Source organism: Miniopterus schreibersii, assembly GCF_964146895.1.
Source record: "Miniopterus schreibersii genome assembly, chromosome: 13".
NCBI lineage: Eukaryota > Metazoa > Chordata > Mammalia > Chiroptera > Miniopteridae > Miniopterus > Miniopterus schreibersii.
Window position 1 is genome coordinate 10283740 of NC_138113.1, and position 23761 is coordinate 10307500.

The 23761-nt window shown below is 51.7% G+C and overlaps 1 protein-coding gene across 3 annotated transcripts in view; it reads right to left on the bottom strand.

Moving 5' to 3' along the window:
- Window positions 1-1878: 1878 nt before the first annotated feature.
- The window catches only part of DNMT3A (DNA methyltransferase 3 alpha), a 99328-nt gene continuing 77445 nt past the window's right edge, over window positions 1879-23761 (bottom strand). For 2 of the 3 annotated variants that reach the window (XM_081156552.1, XM_081156554.1), the window contains 17 exons: window positions 20180-20395; window positions 19757-19915; window positions 19239-19346; window positions 18837-18993; window positions 18387-18536; window positions 18236-18280; window positions 17521-17600; window positions 16547-16659; window positions 16232-16415; window positions 15915-15999; window positions 13951-14096; window positions 13033-13123; window positions 12688-12836; window positions 11556-11641; window positions 9778-9847; window positions 8872-8990; window positions 1879-8105 (listed from right to left, as the gene is read on the bottom strand). In XM_081156552.1, the coding sequence (XP_081012678.1) occupies window positions 7964-8105; window positions 8872-8990; window positions 9778-9847; window positions 11556-11641; window positions 12688-12836; window positions 13033-13123; window positions 13951-14096; window positions 15915-15999; window positions 16232-16415; window positions 16547-16659; window positions 17521-17600; window positions 18236-18280; window positions 18387-18536; window positions 18837-18993; window positions 19239-19346; window positions 19757-19915; window positions 20180-20395 (2100 nt within the window). In that variant the 3' untranslated portion in view covers window positions 1879-7963. Of the gene's footprint in view, window positions 8106-8871; window positions 8991-9777; window positions 9848-11555; window positions 11642-12687; window positions 12837-13032; window positions 13124-13950; window positions 14097-15914; window positions 16000-16231; window positions 16416-16546; window positions 16660-17520; window positions 17601-18235; window positions 18281-18386; window positions 18537-18836; window positions 18994-19238; window positions 19347-19756; window positions 19916-20179; window positions 20396-20477; window positions 20551-23761 lie in introns of all 3 variants that reach the window. The other variant, XM_081156553.1, reaches the window with a different exon arrangement.

The following is a 23761-nucleotide window of genomic DNA, read 5'->3' on the forward strand; positions in this document are numbered from 1 at the left end:
ATAGTCTCAGCAGCTCTCTCTCATATGCTCTGACCAGACCTCCCACACCCAGCTCAGATGACTCACGACTGTCAAAGCCAAAGGGCATCCGCTTCTCCTTAACCTTCAGTTAGAGTCTCTAAGATTCGGTCTGAGTGCCATCCCTTACCAGTCTTCCCCAGGCAGGCATGCCAGGTGAGCTGATTTTCAAAGTTTAGTGACCAAATTGTGTTGCTTCCACCACTTGCTCCCCCCAAAAGTCTTAAGTCTTTATTTCCCCACTGGGATTAACACAGGTTTCTGAATTGGATCAAACTAAAGACTATATTTGCTTTTTTCTGAACTGAGAGTTTCAGAGTTGAAGATAAGCTATGTGTTTTGACCACTGGGAGAAGTCAGGCAAATGTGTCAGGAACCGACCAAAATGTTCATCTACTTTGCCCCAATAAGTCTCATTTCTGGGACTGTATCTTAAGGAAAAAATACAAAATTTAGGGGGAAACGCCAACACAATGATATTTATTGCAGCTCTCTTTATAGCTAAAATAAAATGCACATTATATATATATAGAAACAAACATCCAACAAGAAAATGCCATGCAGACATTTAAAAAAAATTCTACATCGACACTGAAAAATATTGAAAAAAGGGTCAGATAAAAGTTAAATGTACATTTACAATTTTGTAAAGAAAAGTGCCCATGAAAAAAGCCTATTTTCTTTTTCTCAAAATTTCCCCTTTTAATGTCTTTCAAAGCTGCCAGCAAAGTGGTGTAGTCCTACACCTCTCCCCAAGTCTAACGTGGGAAAGAACTCGAATAACCCTCTGTTAGGGGAAGAAACCATTGGCAGGTCCTGCTTGGCACTAGCGGACAGAAAAACAGCATGGAATGCCTTGGGTCTTACAGCAGAGGTGTGGTGGGAAGTTTGAATTCAGTCTCATAGACGGTGGGGACAGGGAACTAGTGACTGTCAGGCAGGGTCATGGGGACGAAGGAGATATTGCGTGTGAAAGGGCTCTTGAAACCACAAGGCGCCGTGCACTTGCCAGACAGTTCCCAGGGCCAGGCAGCGAGAGGAACCCAAACTTGGGGTCTCAAGGGAGGCCAGCAGTACCTCTAATGGCGGTCTAGCACCTCTTAGCCCGCTAGGGCTCACTGCACTCCGGGCGGCCCCTTGCCCCCTTGGCCAGGGTTGAGGAGCCTTCCCAACGCAGGGCTGAATATGCCCATTTCCGCTGGCCCGCCACCTCACGCACCCACCCCAAATAACACGTCCTGGGCTGCCCGTCAGTGCCAACACCTTTTGACTCTTCCTTTAGGCCAAACGCCTCGGTTCGTTCCAGGGTCCCTTGCACACACAGTCCAGACTGTCTAACCACCCCGGCTGGTCTCCTCTTGACCACCCTCGTGTGTTGGAGAAACCAAAGCCCTCCGGCTCCTCTGACCAAGACACGGGCATGAAGCCCTCTCCTCTCCCTGCTCCAGTCTGAAAACTTCCATCGTTCAGCACAGGACAGAATTTGCTTTTCCAGCAAACCTGTCTCACTATAACTCATCTTTGAGCCTCAAGTCAATCACACTGTCCTTTTTTCCACCCAGTTTACAGGCCCTATTTAACGCTCAGACAGGTGATATTTTAAAGAGGAACTGCACTGTCTGGACCCAGGACTGGTGTTTAACCCTCCGGAGAAGGCTGCGAACAGTCATGTCAGGGGAAAGGAGACGCAAGACAAAAGGACATTATCGCGGTGCTTTTTCCATTTTTCTTTTTGCACAAAAACAGTCCATTTATTCAAGTGTTCTCCAGCACAAGTACATTAGAAAGGAGCTTTATTATATTCTTCTGGGCACAAAAAATGTGATGAAGGCGGAACTGACAGACTTTCTACATCTGCTGTACGCATTGACCTCTTTAATTATTTCATAAACAGCTATGTCACGAGCATCACACACAGAGATACAACAGAACACCGGGGGCTGGGCTGGGGACCCGCTCGGGCCCCTCGCACGTGCCCTGCCCGGATGCCCCAGAACCAGACTGTGAAATGTACATTATTATTGTCAATAAATAGAGAAGCAACCCTAAAAAAAAATACAGTGGTGAAAGGATGCTGGAACCAGGAAAAAAAAATATGAAAGAAACAAAGAGGAACTGAAGAGAAAGGGAAGGAGGGGGCTGGGGAGGGTCGGGGAGGAAGTCCTGCGTTTAGCTGCGTGGAATGTGGAGTGAAAGTGCTCTGCCAACGGGGTCAAAGCGAAATCGTCTGTAACAGTAAAAGTTATTCCCAAATCGGCTACGGAGTTTATTCTTCAGCATGAATACATGATTTCCCACAAATAAGTAAGCACCCGCTACTTCAATGCCTCAGCTAAAACACATGAAATCGCTCATTTAGTTTTCAAGTACAAAGTTAAAATGCCTTTTTAATAATAATATATCAGAGTAAAATAATAGTCTCTTTTAAACTCCACTACAAGAAAACAAAACAAACAGTCATTGTCCAGACAGCAGACTTAATTTAACAATATATATTTTTAATAAAATGTTTTAGCACCTTGTTGAGTCACCTCCTCCCTCTGCGTATTCTAAGGAATTTCGGCATTTTCTTTTTGGGGTGGTTGTTGTTGGATTCTAGGGCTGTGCAACCCAATCAGTCTGCGAAGTGAAATGGGACTAAGGTGAGGCTTTCGATCCCTGCTCATTTCCTCAGGTTCGGGCTGGAGGCCGCTAGACCGGGGTTTGAGAAAGCCGCCCTCCTGCGTCCCTCGAGGGAGCGCATGGGGGGAGTTTTCCAGTTTCAGGAGTCCTTGGGCCTCCGGGCAATTTGGCCAGTCAAGACTAGAAAAGGGACCCTCCATCCTTGTCTTCACTGCGTTTGACCTGGTATGCGGCCCTCCCCCAAACTCCACTGCCTAGAGTCAGCGAGAAGCAAGAGGTCACCAACCAAAGGCCACCTCACTGGGTCTCTGCAACACACAGGTGCAGGACGGGCTGCCCTCGCTTCCCAAAGACCCCGGCCTTTCTTTACCAAGATGTAAAGATTTGAGACCTGCTAGAACAGTGGAGTCCATCCTCACCTATGCTTTCTTCCCAGAGCCTCCAAACACTTGTCAGCAGGAAACGGCCAGCCCTCTATCACACCTGTCCCATCCTGGGGTAGGAGGGGCTTCAGCTGCTTCCTGCCAGAGGGCAGGACAGCTCCAGGGTCCCCTCTAATCACAAGGACTGGGAGCAACTAGATTGGACAACAGATGATAAATTCAGATTCCTTACCTCTTGGATCAAAATGGGGCGTGGCTAGAAACTCAGTTCTCAGCAGAACGGTGGCTCTGCTACTGCCCTGACAAAGGAAAGAGCCCTGCCCTCTTCAGACCTCAGTGCCAGTCAGGCCCCAGGCCCGAGCCCACAGCTCAAGGGGCTCCTGTAAGTTTCCTGAAAACGACACCTCTAAGAGATACCAGTGCCACAGCAACTCTGCACCAAGCAGGACAGCGACAGTTCAAAACGACTCTAGGATCCACTTCACATATACAATCAAAGGTATGGAGACTACCGGTTCCAGTTTTCCTGTATTTTTCCCAGATGGTTCCTCTCTGCTCCAGTTACAGACCTTCCTGTGTTGGAGATGGTGCCTCCCTCCCATCCAGGCTTCCCCAGAATTGCCAGCTAAGCAGGAAGAGCGGGGAGCCTGTCTTCGTTAGACTAGTTCAAAGTCCAACAGTCTTCCTGCCCACTGGGTCTGCCTGTCCCCATCTGCACCTTAATGATCGGCCAAAAATCACACAGGCATCTCCACCAGCCAACCACTCCCAAGCCTGTCCCAAAAGCTAAGAAGTCCTGGATGCTCTCCTGAGAAGTCTGCTAACAGAATGTCCAACAGCAAGAAGGTTCTGGGGTCTGGAGAAAAAAACTGATAGTAACACACTAATGTCATCTGCCAACAGCAAATCCTCCAATGCTGCTCCCCTAGCTTACTGTTTTCCAGCAGGTTCCACGGGGAAAGGCGTTAGCACCAGCCAGCCTGAGGCCCACGGGCTCAGCAGCTGCCTGTTGGAGACTAGCTTCCTCCTCAGACAGGCAACCAAGGGCTCCGCCACCCTGGCATGAGCCCCAGCTACCTCCCCCAGACCTCTTTGGCACCACAGTCCACTTGGCACCTGCAGTAATTAAGGAGGCATCATCCTCAGTCTCTAGAAGCCCTCGCTTTCAGGGGTAAACAGGCCTGCTCTTTAGAAAGAAAATCCCACTGGGAACATACCCCAAAATCTTCCCTGGGCCTTTTTGGTTTCTCCTGTTCCACTGTTCCACCCTCAGCCTCATCCACAGCTAGCGCAATCACCCCCACCTTAATCCTTGAATGGTTCTGCCTGTCGGAGCACAGCTCCCCTTTAGATGACCTGTCCCCAGAAGTGCCCCTATGGTTGGGAGTAGATTAAGAGCACCCTGGCAAGGCCAAGTGGGCATGTTCCCAAGGTCCCCTGCACCCACCAAGTTCTATTGTGGGACTGACCCCACAGGTTGGTTGGTGATCGTTAACTCTCATCTCTGCAAGGGGCACCTAGTCCATTCTAGGGCCTCGTCAGGTTGCTAGGCTGGAACAAGTGCTCTTAAGAATCAGCCCCAGCGAACCTTCTCTGAGCAAGCGGGCTGGCCTGCTAATCCTCAGGCTTGCCACATCCTTGGCTGCCAAGCCTCTTCCCCACACCACCCCTTGGGGTGGGGCTTGAGCCATTGGGAAAGGAAAACTTCACATGAGCAGTGGACAAAGGCCTAGGAGAGCCCCAAATGCTGAGTGTTTGCAGAGGAAGGCCCAGGCTGTCCTGACACTGGGGGCTGGGAAGACCTTAGCGCACTGGCCAGTGGGGGAGGGAGCACCTTGGGCTACCTGAGACAGCCCTCCTCCCCCCAGCCCTCCTAGAGTGGTGCTGGTGGTCTCCAGGCCAGGGAGATGGAGCCAGCTGGAGCACAAGGGGACAGGGTGAGCACCAGTCAGGTACAGGGACTCCAGAGAGGGAGGGGCAAAGGCATCCCCCCCTCCTGGCCACTCCAGCCCCCTGGGGGCCCACCATTACCACCTGCCACCATGTCACAGAGCTGGCAGGAAGCAACTGGGTGTGATCTTCAGGGCCAATCTGACAAGGAAATGAGTAGATTAGGGTCCAGAACTAAGCACCCCTAAAAGGAGGACACTGGCTACTGGCTGCGAGCTTAGTCCAGAGCAATGAGCAAGGGATTCAAAGCCTCGGTTTAATTTTGTCACCAATTACTAATTTGCTTTATTCAAAACATGAGGGTCACTGTCCCATTTTTTTTTTTTTTTTAAATGGAAGCCCCTTGGCCAAGACAGACCCGGATGTGAACTGTATTTTGGTGGGGGGAGAATAGGTAGGGGGAGTTGAGGGCTGACTTGACTGGTGCCTAGAGTTGCAGGTCAGTATCACAGTTGCTAACAGAAGAATCTTTTGACATCACCAGGGGCAAAAGAGAGAGAACGCTACCTGCTAGAGGAGAGCACCTGCTAAATAATCCTCCTCCTCTTCCTGCCTTCAGCACCTAGCAACTTCTGGGACTGACAGTCTACCTGCAATCAGGGCAACAGAGGTAAAGAGCTGCAGGGCCGACTCCACAAAGTCCTGAATCCTGGGAAGAGTCGCAAGCGGCACTCCCCGGCTGTGTGTGCATTCACTATGCATCGGGATAGAAATGTTCCTGCGTATGCGTGTGGGATTGATTGATTGATGTGGGGCTTATGTCTGCGGCGGGACCCGAGGCTCAGCATCCTGAGCCCCCTTCCCCCGCTCCCCACTACATAATATTTCTTATACATGACCCTATCTATTTATATAGCGCCTATCACCATAGGCCCTGTTTCTAGGGATGCGAACTCGGGACTATGTGCTTGACAGCACACCTCCCGGCACTGCCGGTCCCAGGAGGTGCTATCCCCCCTCCCATTATAAAATATATATCTCTATATGCCACATATCTACACTCCATCTATCCAGGCAAGTATCTGCCCATTGGGCCCTCACCCTGGAGCCGCCAATGCCGTTCCCGCCTACCGCCAACACCAGGCTGCTTGCCTCGGTAGGAAGTGAAACCAAGTGTTGTGCACTTGGGGCTCCAGGTGCTGCTGACTCGAGGTAAGAGCACAGCTATCATCAGACCAAAGCACTAAAAAGAAATACACACCACTCCAATCACACACACGGAGAGACGGCCAGTCCTCCCTCCAGCCCTGACACACATGACTCCAGAGGAGGGGAAGTAGAAGAGAAGAGGGACGCACCGGAAGGCGGGCCTTGGGGACAGATTCCCGGATCGCCCAGCTGTCGCTGCGCCTGGTGGCCCACCTGGCCCGAGGGGTAGGGAGCCAGGGCACCAGGGCCACCGCTAACTTAGAAGCACCCTGCTCCCCGCACCTTGGTTTGAAACCTAAAGGGAATAGGGGTTGGGTTTTTGTGTTCTTAACAAAAAATCTGAAAACAAACATAATTATAACCAGAACCATAAGAATAATTATAACAAAAGGTGTCGTCAGCCTCCCAGTATAAAACTGCAGCCTTTGGAGATGACCAAAAACATCACATTCCAGGGCCGGAAGCCACCTTGTGCACAGAGGGTGGATGGTGGGGCCTCATAAAAGAACACACAAAAGGCGACTTTAGACAGGAAAGCACCAGTACGTTTTGTATGTTTTTTTATTTGCTCCAGGTGGGGTTTGAACTGTCACTTTCCCACACTCTGGATTATTTCTGATCCCACCACGAGGAGCCCTCAAATCGGCTAATGTGAGAAACTTGGAATGAAGACCCCTCATCCTGACATCTTGTTGAGGGAGTCTCCTTTTTGAAAAAAAAAAAGTCAAAAGGTTATTGCGTGATCCTGGATGAATCCCGCTCTCAGCTGTCCACGGTCCCGACCACCTCATCTCACCCCCTTTTTGGCAGGGAGAAGCAGGGAAACGCTGTTCCCAAATTCTCCTTCACCTCGTTGAACACCAAGGGGGAAAAGCCCGCCTTGATGACAATTCACCTCCAAGCTATCTCCCTCTCTCCATCCTTGGTTAGAACCCTTTGCACATAAGGCAACGTGGAAGCTGATGTTTTTACTCATCTCGCTGTTTGAAAGCACCATTATGAAGTCAGGTTGTACAGTAGTTAACAGTACCTTTTATATATATAGCTCATATCTATCATATATATATAAACTGTAAACAAGAGGTAACAGCGGCTTCTAGAAACTGATTTTCTTCAAGGTTTCCTGTGTGGTAGGCACCTGAAATACTGTATAAAAGGGTCTTGTGTGGTGTCCTCGCCTCCCTGCTGCTAGTTGGGTTCTGTTTTGCATGACCAGGAATGGTGCTGGCAAGACAGCTCAGTGGCTGGGAGGGAACTCTGCCTCCTGAGTGTCTCTCTAGTTTCTGTCCCCTGCTTGTGCTCCTATCTGATCAGGCTAGAGACAACAACAAAAAGATATATAGTAAAAAAAAAAAAAAAAAAAAAAAAATCCAATACCAATATATAGATTTCTATAGAATTTCCTTCTTTCCTCCTCTCTTATCTTTCCTCTGCAAGGTATTGTTACTATTTTTTTGTTACCATGATTTTTGCTGCAATAAACCCTCTGTTTCCGTCACAGCAAGAAACAAAAACCCAAACAAACAGAAAACCCCTCTGAAAAGAGTAGAAAACAAAAGGTTTGACCAAAAAAAAGGGGGGGAGGGGGGAGAGGGAACTTGGTGTTGTTTTTAAATAGGACTAAAGATTAACATTGGAAAATCAAGGAGATGACGTCCAACCCTTTTCGCAAGGCAAAGCCCTCCGGTATTTCCGCCTCTGGTTTTTGTTTTAAATTCCTTTTTCTCTTCTGGGTGCTGATACTTCTCTCCATCCTCATGTTCTTGGTGTTTTGTTGTGTTTTGTGTTTTTTGTTTGTTTGTTTAACGTTTTTTCACTACCTCAGTTTGCCCTCATGTCCCTTACACACAAGCAAAATATTCCTTCAGTGGAGCGAAGAGGTGGCGGATGACCGGCACGCTCCACGACCGGCCCAGCAGTCTCTGCCTCGCCAAGCGGCTCATGTTGGAGACGTCGGTATAGTGGACAGGGAAGCCAAACACCCTGGGGAGAAAAGGCAGAGAGGCGGGGTGAGCGCGGGCACACGGGGTTCTGCACAAGCTGTAGTCCTTGGTCATCAAGACTCGGGCACTCCCCTACCTTCTGTGGATTTGAAGGTAAGTAAGATAATTGCGGACTAGAGATTCACGAACAGTAGAAGCAAAGTTAGTGTTTGTGAAAAACGCCTCCAGGACAGGCCCCACCTGAGATTTAGATCCACAGTGGGTATCTGAAGTCTGTAAGCGATAACTACACATCCCTAATACCTTCCCCACAAGGAGGAAACCCTGCAAAGGGGCCAAACTCTTGCCCGACTTCACGTGTTCCCAGTTCCTGTCTGCTTGGGCTGTTTGTGTAAACAGCCTCTTCATCTGGCTAAATCGCAGTTACACTGACAATGAGAAGGTAATCTAGCCTGTGAGTCCAGTTTGCACCAAATCAGGGTGCTCAAGCTGCAAGGCCTGCCTGGTCCTGTGCTCTTCTGGTTTGTAAAGTACATAAAATGGGCAGCATGAGTTAAGGAAGCTCCTGAAGCTACCGTGTTTCCCTGGAGTCTAGCAGGAGCTCTGGGACCCAAGGCACCATGACTGATTCCCAGATGCTTCTTACTGTGGGACCATCCCCAGGAACTGGGCATGTTGGGAAATGCCGGGGAAAACCCACTGCTCACGTGGCATCTGTGGAAGATGCCAGCCTGGCCAGAGAGACAGAGACCCCTCCCGCAAGGACAGCAATCAGAACACATCACACAGCCCACGGCCTTGGATACCTTTCCATTTCAGTGCACCATAAGATGTCCTCTTTCTCATTCATGAAGACGGGGAAATGCTGGTCTTTGCCCTGCTTTATGGAGTTCGACCTTGTAGTAATGGTCCTCACTTTGCTGAACTAGAAGATGAGGAAAGAGGAATGAGCATTGACTGGTCATGCATCTACGCCGTGTGCCAGGTGCTTGCCAGGGACTGGTGAGTCAAACCCTGACAAGGCCTGGTCTATCCAGGGGGCCGGGGAAGGCTCCCAATGGGCCTCCGCAGACCCCCCGTCTTGCTCTTCTTCCTGCTCTGAAGTCACCCAGCCATCCTTAGTCTAATCCCACTGGCCAAGGACCTGAGATATGGCAGCTTGAGCCACTGTCCTTCCTGAGTCCTCTAATAATTGCTTCTTTCAAAAGTGCAGTGACTTGCAGGCAAAAAGATGCCAAGTTACTCAGGTTTAGAGACACACAAATGCTGGCGCCTTCTCTCAAGGAACCTGATGCCCGGTGCACTCACTCGAGGAGATTTCTCCAGAGAGAAATGGAGCTTCCACATCACGAGAATCTCTGCTCTGGAGGCTTGTGCAATAGGTCCTGGCCAAAAAATGTAAATACCCTAGCAGACCTAGGTTTCTCAGTGTCTCCCTCCCATGGGACACCAAGTGATGTTTAGAGAGAAGGGCAGCAGAAGGCCAGCAAGGACTTTTGATCTCCCTCCCTGTCCTCCAGACCTTCCTCTGAATCCTCCCCTCAGGCCAACTGCGTGAATGACCCCATATCACCTCATAGATTACACCCCCCACACGAGCTGCACCCAGAGCCCTAGAGGGCGGGCACACAGCCCAGGTGTCTGCTCTACCTCATCCCGCCCTCTGTCTTTCTCTCCACCACCCAGCAGAGGGCTCCGAGGCTGGGGCTAACCTTGGCTATTCTGCCATGCTCCAGACACTCCTGCAGCTCCAGCTTATCATTCACAGTGGATGCCAACGGCCTAGGAGGCAGAAAAGAGAAGGTGACCACAGAAAGGTGACACAGCAGCCATGACTCACACAGGTAAGCAAAGAGGATCCTATCTCCCACCCATGTGTAAGCCCTTCAAACTCCCCCAGAATATGTGCACATACACAAATCCACCAAGCATTAACCCTTAAAGGTAAATTCAAAAGTGGTATCAAACTACAAATAAGCAGTTAATACCTGCCTAGAAGGGGAAAAACCCAAATACTTTTATATCAGTTATTTTAAATGAGTTTTAAAAGCTCTGGGAGTAACAGAATATTGTGTATCTCTACTATGGCAACAGTTACATGGGTGTGTACACTGAATGAAATTCATCAAACTGTACAGTTAAATGTAAAGTTAAAAAGACAAATTCTGCACAGTCCCCTGAAGACTAAAATTCTGTGGCACTGAATGTGTCACTTCCCAGAGGGCAGACCAGATCACTGAACATCACATCTGGCACAGGCCTTTTCTCACATTTAGAAATACTTAATGAAAGTTTCACAGAGAGGTTCGCCATCTCAGCATGGGAACCACAGGGACCCCAATCCAACTGTGCCTCCAGACTCCTCTCTGTTTATGCACATGCTTGGGCACACACACATGACTCTACTTGGTACGACCTGGTACCCCTGCCCCTTCTGGAAGCTCAGAGTTCTAGAATTTTAGAGTTGGGAGAAGCAGGTGGGAATAATTCCCTAGGATCGAGGTCAGTTTGGAGACACTGAGTTAGTGGCTTCATGAAAATGCTGGACTATATACACCAGTCCTTTTTTCCAATGCATGCATCCATCTTGGGAACTTTATGGGGGACACTTAAAAGTTTTCAGGTCAGCTGCCCCACTGACCCACCTCCTTCCCATCAACAAGCTCTCGCAAAAGACAGCAGTCTTGCTGACCGAACAGGTACGAGACCAGGGAAGTTCCTAGATTTTAAGCTAACGGCAGAGGGGGAGATTAGATAACTGAGGCCAGATCAAATGATGTTTCCAATTTACAGGTATTACCTAGGAGGTTTAAAATCCATGCTCAAAACATTCTGGAAATAATTTCCCTTCACAATAGATATCTAGAGTGGGTGGACTCATGCTGCTTTTCAACTGCTCACTTTCAGCCAGAATTCCTCTGTCCTCATAGGCCTTTTTTATAGTGTAATTATTACACTGAAGAAATGAAATTTTCTCCATTGCTGGATATTAAAGTCTCTATCTGTATAACCTAATGAAGAGCAAAAAGACCTGAGGCCAACTGAGTGTGGAAAAGTGAGGTAGGGCCTCGAACCTGCACAGGGCTGCTTCAAGGTTCTTTATCTGGGACCAGCACGTGGGCGGGCGTGGGCACCTCCTTCCCACCCCCAACCCCTTTCTCCAGGGCTTGACTTCAGGAGACCAAGGGCCAGTTGACTCTAAAGACATCACCAGCATAGGAGAACCAACTGTATAACTCAGCAGCACACTGATTCTTCCTTTGTATAAAGGGAGCACTTTTAAAGGTCCTAATTTCGATTGCTAGTTGTTGGTCTCTCAGCAAGTATTTTCTCTACCCTGACTCCCCTTCTTCCTCAAGAACATGGCAGAGCCTCAAGCTGGTCAGCGGGGAAGGCTGGCCCAAAAGGGCCCACTCATGCCCCCTCCCTGGGCCGTCCTGGCTGCAGACCCCAACCCATAGCCACCCCAGGCCTGGGAGCTCTCACCAACCTGTTCATACCAGGAAGGTTCCCCCAGAAGTAGCGGGCCCTGTGTGCAGCTGACACTTCTTTGGCATCAATCATCACAGGGTTGGACTATATAAAACAGGAGAGAGATTAACGATGAGCGAGAGAGAACTATGAAAGAGTGCCAGGAAATTCCGCTAGTTCAGAGCCCCGAAGCCTCAAAGGCTCCGACTTCTCTCCGAGGAGGCCACACACTGGGACGGCCTGAAGCCTCCAGGAAAAGCCAGAATGAAACCTAGCCACATTCCACATGCTCTTACTGGAAACTTCAAGAGCACAGACCAATGGAACATTCTACAGCAATGGAAATGTTCTCTATCTGCACCAATCCCTACGGTAGCCACCATCCCACCCACTGCAGGTGGCTCATGAGCACCTGAAATGAGGCTACTGTGATTGAGAAATTTAATGTGTATTTAAATACCACATGTGGCCAACAGCTACCATTATGGACCACACAGCTCTACTTCACCCAGAGGCTTTGTGAAAGAAAGTTCCAGCCAGTGTGCCCATGTTCACTGTACATCCAGATTATGAGCCAGATAGACACCAACTCGCAGTTATAGTAAGAACAGCAGCTGTTACTGATCCCAAGACTTGGGAGCGTGGGCTTGAGCTCCTGGACCACCCACCCTAAGGATGTATCTGGCTGCAGAAACTCTCTGTGCATAGCTCACCCCCGGCTCAGACCCAAGCTGGGTCCTACACTGTGAGATAAGCCGTTTCCTTTCCAGATATCATAAAGCATCTGTCTCAGCTGCCAAGGAGCGAGGATGAGCCACCGATTTTGGCATCTCCTAGGTTCCCCCCGTGAAATGCCACACAGAACCCCAGCTCCGGGAGTGGGGCACCCTGCCCGCTTTAACAGTCAGGTCCTTCAAGTCCTGAGGCCCACGTACCTCCCGAGAGTGAGATGATTAGTTCTTTTGGGGTGGGCCTCTAACAATGCTTTCTCCCTAACTGGGAAGCCCTGAGCTTCCCAAACGGGCCCCTTGCAAAGCAGAAGTCCCCAGTCCCCGGTCCCCAGCTCCGCAATGCAGATGAGACAGGGATAAAGCAGCCGTCCAAGGTAGAAGCCATTAGTGAGCTGGCCAAACCAAGGGTGCTGGCTATACCTCGAGAAATCGCGAGATGTCCCTCTTGTCACTAACGCCCATGGCCACCACATTCTCAAAGAGCCAGAAGAAGGGGCGGTCATCTCCCTCCTTGGGCCGCGCATCATGCAGGAGGCGGTAGAACTCAAAGAAGAGCCGGCCAGTGCCCTCTGAGAGGCGGAAGAAAAAGCCATTAGCTGGGCTGTCTGCAGAGACAGTGGTAGGGCTCGGGCACAGGGAGGGGAGGGGAGGGGAAGGGAGGGCAGGGTCACTGGGAGCAGCCGTCCCAGGGCAGAAATAACCGAGTAGGAAACCTACGTGCAAAAGCACCGGCTGAGAAGGTGGCAGGGCGAGCGCAGCACCTACCGTAGAGTCCCTTGCGGGCAGGGTTGACGATGGAGAGATCATTGCATGGGCTGCCCCCAATCACCAGGTCGAATGGGCCCCACTCCTGGATCTGGGAGGACAAAGGCAATGTGATGGGCCTGATGCCGGGGCAGAGGCAGAAAGGAAGAGAGGGACTACCTGTGACCTTGGCAGAAGTACTTTGACATGGGGAGAGGAGGCCTGGCTGCTCTGCACACTCACTCTAAACGCACTCGTACATACGTACTGTATACATAAATACACACGCACTGTGCAGCCACAGGGCAGTCACTGAGGCCCTCTGGGCTGCTTCCTAAACAATAAAGTAAAGGGACTGAACTGGAGAATCTGAGGCCAGCAGGGAAACCAGCATGTTCCCAGCATGAAAAGCAGCCACTCAGAGGGAAGGTGACCCCAGCCGCACAGCTGAAGGTGAAGGCACTTTGTGCTCTGCGTACTTTGGGTAGAGTGTCTGGGCCATCTGAATGCCCTTCAAACACCCTTCAGAATTCCTGAGGGTCTGTGATCTCAGGGGTAGACATAAACAACTGGAAGGGCAAAGGGCCACCTAGTCAAGACCCCGCCAGAGACCCTGAGAAACGGAGGCTGGTAGCGCTGTCATTAGAAGTATCAGGTGGACAGGCACCTCCCTGCAATCCCACATGCTCAACTAAAAACAGGCCCTGAAACTAGCCAGGGAGCAGCCTGAGCCCCAAACGGTCAGCTCCCCAGTTCCCACTTCACTCTGCCCATCGGCCTTGACACAAGGAGGAAAATGGAAGAAGAGGCAAAGAGAGGCTGGGGGGAGACGGGGAAAGGCAAAGAATAAATGAACAAAATGAAAGGGGCTGCTGCTGCCCCCAGGAGCTGAGTACGAGACGCAGAGAAGGCAGGACGGGTCCCCCAGTACTGACATACATGCTTCTGTGTGACGCTGCGGACGTCCCCGACGTACATGATCTTCCCCTGGTGCCGCACCATGCCCACAGTGATGGAGTCCTCGCACACCTCCGAGGCAATGTAGCGATCCACCTGAATGCCCAAGTCCTTCAGCACCAGAAGCCCTGCACCAGCCAGCAAAAAGCACGGTCACTGAGTCACCTCCAGCACCCTGGTCTTTGCAGGGGAGCCCTCTGGCCAGCTGGACATATGGGTCAACGACAGGCCCAAGCCCACCCTGCCCAATAAGCTGCCTTAAATCTTAAGTCCTTCTGGACCAACTGGAATATCAATGACAAAGACAACAAGGCTGTTTCAGGTCTATGCTGATCTACTTCAAAGGAGGTCAAGGCCAGGAAAGAACTACCAGACAGTAGGAGGTTTAGGATCCAGGGAGAACAGCAGCTGAGTTCTGGGTGGCCTCTTCTTTGCTATTTCTCTGTCTTGCATACATTGGTCCTTCCTTACCGCTCCTTTCCCCAAAATATGTCCTGCTGCAATTCTGCCCATCCTTCAAGACTGAACATAAATGCCACCTGCTCTAAAAATGTTTCATCAATGTCCGCTCCCCACCCCCATCCCTGAATCGCCTCCCCTCCTCTGTAAGCTGCCAGCACATGGCATCCCTCTCCATCTCATTAGAGCAGCATGTATTCCTAATTCAGCCTTTCTCTTCGGCTACAAATGGTCTTCAAGACAGAGTAGGTGGTCTCATTCATGTTTTCCCTCCTGACCTAACTACACTCACTCCTTATCATGATCCCTCCACAAACGCTTGCTGAATTGAGGCAAGGAAACAATGAGCACAGACCCTGAGAGCTTCAGGAGAAAGAGGCTACTGTGGAAACCCTTTCCAATGATCCCAACAGACCCGCACCCAAAAGCTTTTACAGCCTCTTGAGTCGTGGCATGGTTTAAGAAGGCATCAAGGTTCTAGCCTCTCTAGGTTTACAGAACATCAGCCCTGAGCTGAAAACGAAGATAACCATCAAGCCCGGGGTGCCATCCCTATGCTGGCCCTTTGGCCAAGGTCCCTGGGCTTAGACTGTCTATCTTCCTCTAGTCACATGAAAGCAAGTTCTGAGGGCGCTTCCTTTCTGAACTGAAGCCCTCAGTCTGGGAGCAGACCTGAGGGGTAGATAATGGCAGTACCACCCTTCATGAGGGCTTCTGGCAAGGTCAAGAACCACATGAAAAAACAGTACTACACAGTGACCCAGCATTTCCTAACAGATAATGCCTTAAGTATATAATGACGTATGTACAGGGAGGCTTACCACAGCACTGCTCGTAATAGTGACAAAAACAGTAAACAACCCAACAGAGGAGTAAATTAATTATGGTGCTTTCACTTGACGGAATCCTACCCAGCATTTACAATAAGGAATGTAGTTCTATACTGATTGACATGAAAAAGTAATCATAATATCAAATAAAAAGGCAAGTTACAACACTACGCATTTTACTACCCTTTTGTTTTATCTGTGTGATTATATAAACACACATGTAAATGGACACACACAAAAAGCTAAAACGACATACACCGAAACACTAATTATAGGATTATGAGCAATTTAAGTATTCTTTGCTCTTTTGCTTATAGTTTGTTTTTTACTGCGACTTAAACATCAAAGCACAATGCAAGTGCCCCTGTTTTTGTTTTGGTCCCCCCATCTGTCCTTTGAGGATTTGTGAAAACCATCAATAATCTCTACCAGTCATTCTGTCCACTGGAAAGCTTCCCCCATTAAGAAAAGTGCCCACTGGACATGCTGGTTTACCACTTATTTTACTTTCCATTGAACACAGTTTCCCCTTTAGGGTAATGCTTTAACAGTTGTAATGCTCACTACTGTTTTGTTTTGCCAGAGTTAAAGTCCTAAGCAGAGTTGCATGTCCCAGGACGAGGGGGCAGCACCTCTCCGGACCTGCGCCGCTCTCACCTGTAGCAATTCCGTCAAATAGGGACAGCACCCGGATAGGCTTCCTCTTCTCGGCTGGGACAGGTGGGTAAACCTTCGGAGGGTCCTAGGCAGTGAGCACAACAGGCCAGGTGAGCACCCAGCAGTGTTCTCCAGTTCCCCACGCAGGGCTGCCCTCCCAGCCAACTGTGAGCGTGTTCGGCTTTCTAACCCTGCACAGCAGGGTTGCAGCACAGGCACCTCTGCCCATGGCGCAGCCCCGCTACCGAGACTGCCCTCCAGCTCCGGCAGGCAGGGGGGTGCAAAGAGTTCTAGAGCAGACCCGGCCCCGCACTCACAAACTCCTGGTCGTGGTTATTGGCGAAGAACATCTGCAGCCGAGAGGGCCAGTCTTCCCGTCGCCGCAGCAGCCCGTAGGTGCCCTTGTGCCCGCACATGTAGCAGTTCCAAGGGTCTTCCTTAATGGCTGCCTGGGCAGCCCCTGGCCCCACCAAGAGATCCACACACTCCACGCAGAAGCACCTGGAAGGAAGCCCAGTGTAGCAGCAAGACTCCCAGCCCCAGGCCAGTCCTGGCTAGAGCATGGCTGGGCAGGGCAGGCAGCGAGAGCCCCAGTTCCAGCCAAGGAGGGAGGGCCAAGGGGGGACCCTCACCTGCAGCAGTTGTTGTTCCCACACATGAGCACCTCACGCCCCCCACAGCAGATCGTGCAGTAGGACTGGTAGCCGTCGTCATCATACTGGTACGCGCACTCCAGGAAGCAGTTCTAGAGGGAGGTGGTGGGTCAGACCCCCACCCCCTCGGGACCCTGGGCAGCCAGGGTAAAGGCAGGCATTGAAGCCGGCCTCAGCTTAGAACCCTGACTCAGCCCTGGAGAATGACCCCGCCACCATGCAACCAGGGTTCGGCCTGAACCACAGATCAGGGAAGGGGATGGCCGGTCTCCTGGTCCCAGGAGTGGACTGTACCAAGGCGGCCTGAGAGAAGGCCAGGGAGGGAGCTGCACCCTCTGCCCCTTGCTGCAGCCCTGGGCTTTTCTCCTGGGTCTTGAGGACACCGCACCCCCACCCCCACCTCCACCAGTCAGCCTGTCCTCTCACTTCACCTAGTGACTGTGATGCTGTGAGTTCACATCTGGGGACCAGAATGGGCTTTACAGGGGAAAAAACCTTCAGGAGGAAAAACAATGGCAAGTCAAAAGCTTGAAGCCCAAAGTCTGTTTTTTTTATGTGTGTTTTTTAAATTATTATTTTTTAATCCTCACCTGAGGATATTTTTTCCGTTGCTTTTAAGAGAGAGTGGAAGAGGGAGAGAGAGAGGAAAAAAAAAAAGTCGATGTGATTGAGACACATCAATTGGTTGCCTCCCGCACGTGCCAGGGGATCGAGCTTGCCACTGAGGCATGTGTCCCTGGCCGGAATCGAACCTGCGACCCTTCAGTCTGCAGGCTGACACTCTAACCACTGAGCCAAACCAGCTAGGGCTCAAAGTCTGTTTTATCAGGACTTTCTGCTTCCACAGCTAACCTTGGGGTCACCATCAGGCTACCCCAAGTGCTGCTTCCTACAGGCCACAGGTCAGGAGGTGGGCTCAGCCAGAGGCCAAGGGGTGCCTTCAACAACACTACCTTGCAGTTTTGGCACATTCCTCCGATGAAGAGAGGGTGTTCCAGGGTGACATTGAGGCTCCCACAAGAGATGCAAATGTCTGGAAAGCAGAGAAAGTGGAGTAAGTGACACTGCAGGGCCCCCCTCTCACCTCAGACCAAAGCCAGCTCTAGAAAAGCCTCAAAAAGGGGGTGTGCTGTGGTCCCAATCTCAGGTGCCCGTGATCTCTCAAAGGATCAACGCCACCATCCAGGAGTGGCATCATACAGGGCAAGGCACCCATGAACGAGAATAGGGCCCTGCCCCTGGGTTACTATGGAAGTTGTCCTTGGGTAGTCCTTAAGCCCTGGGCCCCTGCCCCCATCTTCCCAGGCCTGAGGGCCCTAAGCTGGACACACCATCACTAGGCCACGGGAGACAGACATGGGATGCTAATGACCGCTGGATGGGTGAAGGTGATCAGAGGCAAAAGGTCAGGTTCAGGCAAATTCAATCAAATCCAAGAGGGGCTGCCTTCTGTGAGTCAGTAAGATTATGGCACCAGAAGACAGATATGTGTGTGAAGCAGGCTGGAGGTGGTGGTTCATGCAGGACAGACCCTATCACTGAGTACTGATGTCCCATGTCATTCAAACCTTTCTCAGTAGCTATGTCTCTGCACTGGGGAGCCCACTAGGAGCCAGCCCACCTGCCCATCCCAGGGAGTCAGCGTCCAGCTGCCCCGTCAGCACTTACCCTCGATGTTCCGGCACTTCTGCCGCACCTCGTACACCAGCCGCTCTGCAGAGGGAGGGAAGCCCAGCATCAGAGGAGGCCGAGAGGGCCTCACCCACTCCTCTGAATGCTAGCCTCGCCATGCCACTCTCTCCAGAGCCAGGCCAACTACCTCTTGTGCGTTCATCAATAATCTCCTTGACCTTGGGCTTCTCAGTTGTGCTCTTTCGGGGCTTTTTGGCTGGTGGGGGTGGTGCATAGGCAGCTGCCTCCGGTTCAACCCACATGTCTGTGTAAACTTCTTTGTAGGGGTTCTTCTCCTCTGAATGGGGAAAGCAGGTAATGAGGTCATGGTTACCTGCTAACAAGGATTTCCAATCCCTTCTCCTCCCCCATTCTACATACAACGGTACAATGGGGTGCAGCCTGGTACCCCACTTGTTCCTTGCTCCCAACTCTCTGGTGCCAGCAGGCCAATGGGGAACAGGTTATGCTGACCTGTTGACCTCAAGAAAGGAAGACTGTGGTCCCTCGATGGAGGCCTTGCAGCTCTCCCTAAGCATGGCTTTCCCAGGCTAGCTGGCAGGGGTCCCAGAGGGCTAAGCCGGGCACCTGTGTTTACCTTCTGGTGGTTCCAGGCCCTTGGGGCCAGAGGGCTGGAACCCTCCAAGGGCCCACTCGATCATCTGCTTGTTCTGCACCTCCACGGCCTTGGCAGTGTCGCTCTCATCGCTGTCATGGCATGCTGGGAACAGCTTCCCAGCACGGCTGCTGGCCACCTGGAGGGCAAGGCAACATGTGTGCATGGGGTGTCAGGACAGCTGGAGGGCAGACTCTCAGCAGCGAAGGTGGGAGAAGGTACAGGGAAGGGGAGGACGGCAAGAGAACGTCTGAAGTGTGCAGAAAGGCAAGTAAGGTGGGGACAAAAGGAGTCCACAGGGCCTGGCAGGCAGACCCTCTATTCAGGTTTAATGCCTACACTCCGGCTTTTAGGCCAACTAGCGGTCCGTCAGAGGGCGCTCACCTGCAGGACTTCATAGATGGCTTTGCGGTACATGGGCTGCTTGTTGTAGGTGGCCTGGTGGAAAGCACTACAGAAGGAGCTCAGTGGCATCAGCTTTTCAACACATACCTGAAGGGACAACCACCACCCAGGTTATTCCTCCTTCCACAGTCATCAAGAACCCACCAGGTGCCTGGCAACTGGCAGGAGTTGGAGGCATGAAGATTTGGCCCCTGTCCTTGAGGAGACCAGATGCATCAATAAATAATTACATGATGCTAAGGACCTGAATGCAAGTGGGAAAGGAATTCTGGGGAAAGGGTTCCTGAAGGCAAAAACTCAGCAGGCACCCTAGCTCTCTGAGCCATCAGTACACCTACTTATCTCCCGGGCTTCTTCTAGTCACACACATACATAGTGGGGGCAAGCAAAGCCCACTTCTACCACCCCAAGTCCAGACCATGCCCTCAGCCAAAACCATAGGCCCTGGAACCAAGACCCCTTTCTCCCCCAGGCTACTGCCAAACCCCATAACTCACCACTGAGAACTTGCCGTCTCCGAACCACATGACCCAGCGGGTGCCTTCAGCTGCTCGACTCCGGCCAGTCATCCACCAAGACACAATGCGGCCTGGCCACCAGGAGAAGCCCCGCAGTTTCCCCCACACCAGCTCCCCAATGCCAAAGCCCCGGCCGTCCTGGAGCCCCAAGGAGCAGAAGTCATTAAACAGCGGTCACGAAGCCCTGACACCCTGATCCCCCCACGGCAACCCCAGCCCTGGGCATCTGAGGGTCAGGACAGCCAGGAGGGAGCTCCATCTGAATGGACCAAAACAGAGCAAAATTGGGGAGACGAGGAGGCCTGGGATCAGGTGGAGAGAGGAGAGCAGGATGGGAGGAGCTGGCAATGGAAGGACCCACGACAAAGCTGGACGAGGCAGATGAAGAAGCGAGCCGCTCACCTCGTACTCAGGTTCGTCATCGCCTGCTTTGGTGGCGTTCTTGTCCCCAGCGTCAGCCCCCACAGGCTCAGGTGTGGTGGCCACAGTGGGAGATGCGGGGTCAGTGGGCTGCTGGACTGCAGGAGGGCTGGCCTCCTCCACTTTCTGAGACTCGCCGGACCCCTGGTTTTCTTCCACAGCATTCATTACTGCAATCACCTTGGCTTTCTTCTCAGCCTGGGGAAACAAGGAACAGAAGTTACCTTGACCTCTCCAGGAATCAGCAAGGCCACCTCATACTTAGGGTGCTCTTCTCAACCTCTTTCTGGTCTGGAGACAGTGATGGGAGGTAAAGGGCTGGAGAGAGTTCTTTTCTCATCAACTCAACTGGCCTGTCATGGAAAACAGAGAGACTTGAAGTTGAGAGGTGAACTCCGATCATTTGGCTCAATTCCACCTTCTCCTCTGCCTCTTAGGAAATCTTCCTCCCTGGTCTAATCTTTCCCAACCCGTCACCATTATCATTTGCCCACCCTCTGACATGGAAAGGTTAATTCTATTCAGATACAAAACGCGCACCTTCCTTTAGGCACAGACCTTGGCTCCAGCCTCTCCTATCATATTTCCCAATCAAGAATTGGATCTTCCCGTCCTTTTCTCCACAATCTCCTTGGGCAATCAGGAAAATCTGTGTGGCTTCTAGACCACAATTCTAGTTTTGTTGTGATGTATACTAATGATGAAAATCACTGCTCTGTGTTTAGAGCCTGTCTCCTTCCCCCACCTGCTCAAACACCCCGTAAGAGCCCCGTAAGAGCCCGCCTGTTTCCACGCGCACACACCGTTCTGGAGTTCTCAGGATTAAATCCACTGTATGTTCTGTTACCAAATTCACCCCTTCCTTCTCGGTATACCTTTCAGATCCATACATAAATACACTTATTCTTTCAACAATTATTTACTGAGCACAGGCATCCTCTCTGCCAACCAAATGACAAACGCATCCAAACCCAATCACTGTCCTATCTGGACAGCCTCCATCCTTCCATTATCCCCACACTTCATCTTTCAGGCTCTGTCCCAGAGGCCCGTTCCTTTTCACAACCTGCTCCAGGATTCCCATCACCCTACAGAAGACCATAAAATCCTTGATACTTAGCTCTGAGGGCTGTTCAACCTCATCTCACCCTAGCTACTAAATCTAGAACATGTGGCCCTCAAACTCAAGGCTCTGCACTCGTTTCCACGACACTACTCAGAGAGAGAAAAATCCCATTTTCAATGTGCCTTTCAACATGAAACTTTCCCCCAGAGCTTAGAGCTGCAAATGCAAACACGTCCTCAAAATGAAAAAAAGAGCATAGAAAGCAACATAGAGTACAAAAGCTCTAGGCTGGAAGTCAGAGCATCTGTATCTCTTTCTTAGCCTTGCAACTCATGAACAGCTGACTTTGGAGCAGCCCCTTCTCTTCTAAGTTGCTCCAACCTAAAAGGGCATTTGAATCGAAGGATTTGTTAACCTTTTCTGACTCATATAATAATCTGATGTATGTATGTATCAAGAATTCCAAGGATGCTCCAAAACCTGTCATCGGACCCCCAGATTCCTGGGTTCCAGGTTAAGAACCTTGGTTTTAAACACAATTGTCTCTTGTAGATTCATTTTGTTTCATTTCATTCAATCTTCAAGTCTTTGTTTCTGGCCCAATCGGCTTCCTGTAGTGATTCCTAAAAGACTAATGATAGAAGTCCTAGTACTTTCTCTGGCTCGACGAATTCTAAAATGGGCTAATTCATTCCTTGCCCCCAGCCCCCAGCCAGCTGGGAGAAGGAGCAGGAAGAATGCAGAGTAATAGCTCACACTGCCCTAGCCCCACTCTCACCTGGAGCTCCCACCAGGCAGCAGCAGCAGCACTCTGTCCTCTCCTTCCTGCCGTCAATTATCCCCTACCTGCTCCCCCACAAAAAGGTACGCCTGGATACACACTCACCCCTAGGGGGAGGAGGATTCTCTTCTAGAACCATCAGCTGGGGCAGCCCTAACCCAGAACCAGGCCTCTTCGGATGAGCGCCATGACTAGCTGTTTCTGCTCCCTTTCCTCTGCCTCCTCCAACTCCGTCAGGATGACTGATCTAAACCAGGATGCCGCCCTGGATGACCCAAAGACCAGGTTTCCAGGGGTGGCAAGGCCCCTCAGCCAGAACAAGGTGTGCAGGTGGCAGAGGGAGAGAGGGGCCTTCTGAAGGAAGGAGATGAAGTCACCTCCACAGCAAGCAGCGGTGGGTGGGTGCCGGGCTCCCCAGGTCTAGAATGGAGTCGTGCCTGACACCCCCTCCATCCTCCCCCACAGCCCCTTTGTCTCTCTTCTCCACCCCCCACAGCCAGTTCCTGAACATTATTCTTCCCCCACAACTTCCCCCAGCTTGTCAGATGCTGCTGCTGACGGCTATGAAGCACCCCCAACCCACTAGGTGCACGAGAACATGCACCCAAAACAGTTTTTGGCAGACGGAGGAGGAGGAAGGGGGCCTCCATCGTGACTTGGCCAGCAGGGGCAGGGGAAGGAAGAAGGGGTGGGTTAGCAGCAGGAGGCAAGAGAAAAGGGGAAGAAGGGCAGAGACGAGGCTGGGTGGGGGAGGGGCCTCATTTGAGGAGTCTGCCTAGGGTAGTGAGCGAATGCTTTTTCCCATGTTCACGCCAACCCATCTCCCCAGGGCAAACAATAGGAGAAAGAAGGGTTAACTGAGCCTTGGCAAGTCTCCCACCCTCAGATCAGAAGACCCCACTTTAGGGTGGTTGAGAGATTGGGTAAGACCAGGGAGACACTACACCCCCCCCACCACTGCGGCTCAAGGAAGCCACTTTGCCTGGAGTTTGTGCAGCCTGGAAAGCCACTGGTAACTCCACTCTGGTGGAGCAGGACCTCCCCGTCCAGTCCTATCTCCTCCGGCAGCTGTCCCACTTCCACCTCCCTCTGCACTCGGGCTGCTTCCTGTTTCAAAGGTCAGAGGTCTGGGCGTCCACGCGGACGCCCCGCTGGTGAGCAGATCCTGGGCTGTCCCAGGCGCCTCTTCACATCACAGACAGGCATCAGGCTGCCCCCCAATGGCACCCGCTGAAGTGCCACAGCCCCTGTCAGGGTTGCACTGCTCCCTCCATCCCCAGCACCACTTCTTCCTGGCGGCTGCCCCGTAGCTCCCAGGGACACGCAGGAGAGGAAACTATCCCTTCTCTCAAGAGGCCGCAAGGTTGGCACGGCCTGAGGACAGCATGGTCCACCAGCCAGGAACACAGGACAGCAAGGAAATGCCAACAACCCATCTGCCAGCCACCTCAGCAAAAGCACTTCTTCCAGCCCAACTCCTAGGCTCCCAGCACCCCTGGCTAGGGCCTGCTCCCGGTCCTGACTGACCACTGCCCAGGGCTCACAGCTGGGCTGCTTTTCCTGGCCCCTGAACCGCCAGGTCCCACCTGAGCGCAGGCAGTAGTGGGGCTTGGGACCCCGGAGGAGGGAATGGGTGGGACAGCAGTAACTCAGCATCTCCAGAACTCAGGCCAGGCAGGGGAGCCAGCTCGTGCGGGCCAAAGAAACATACTTGACT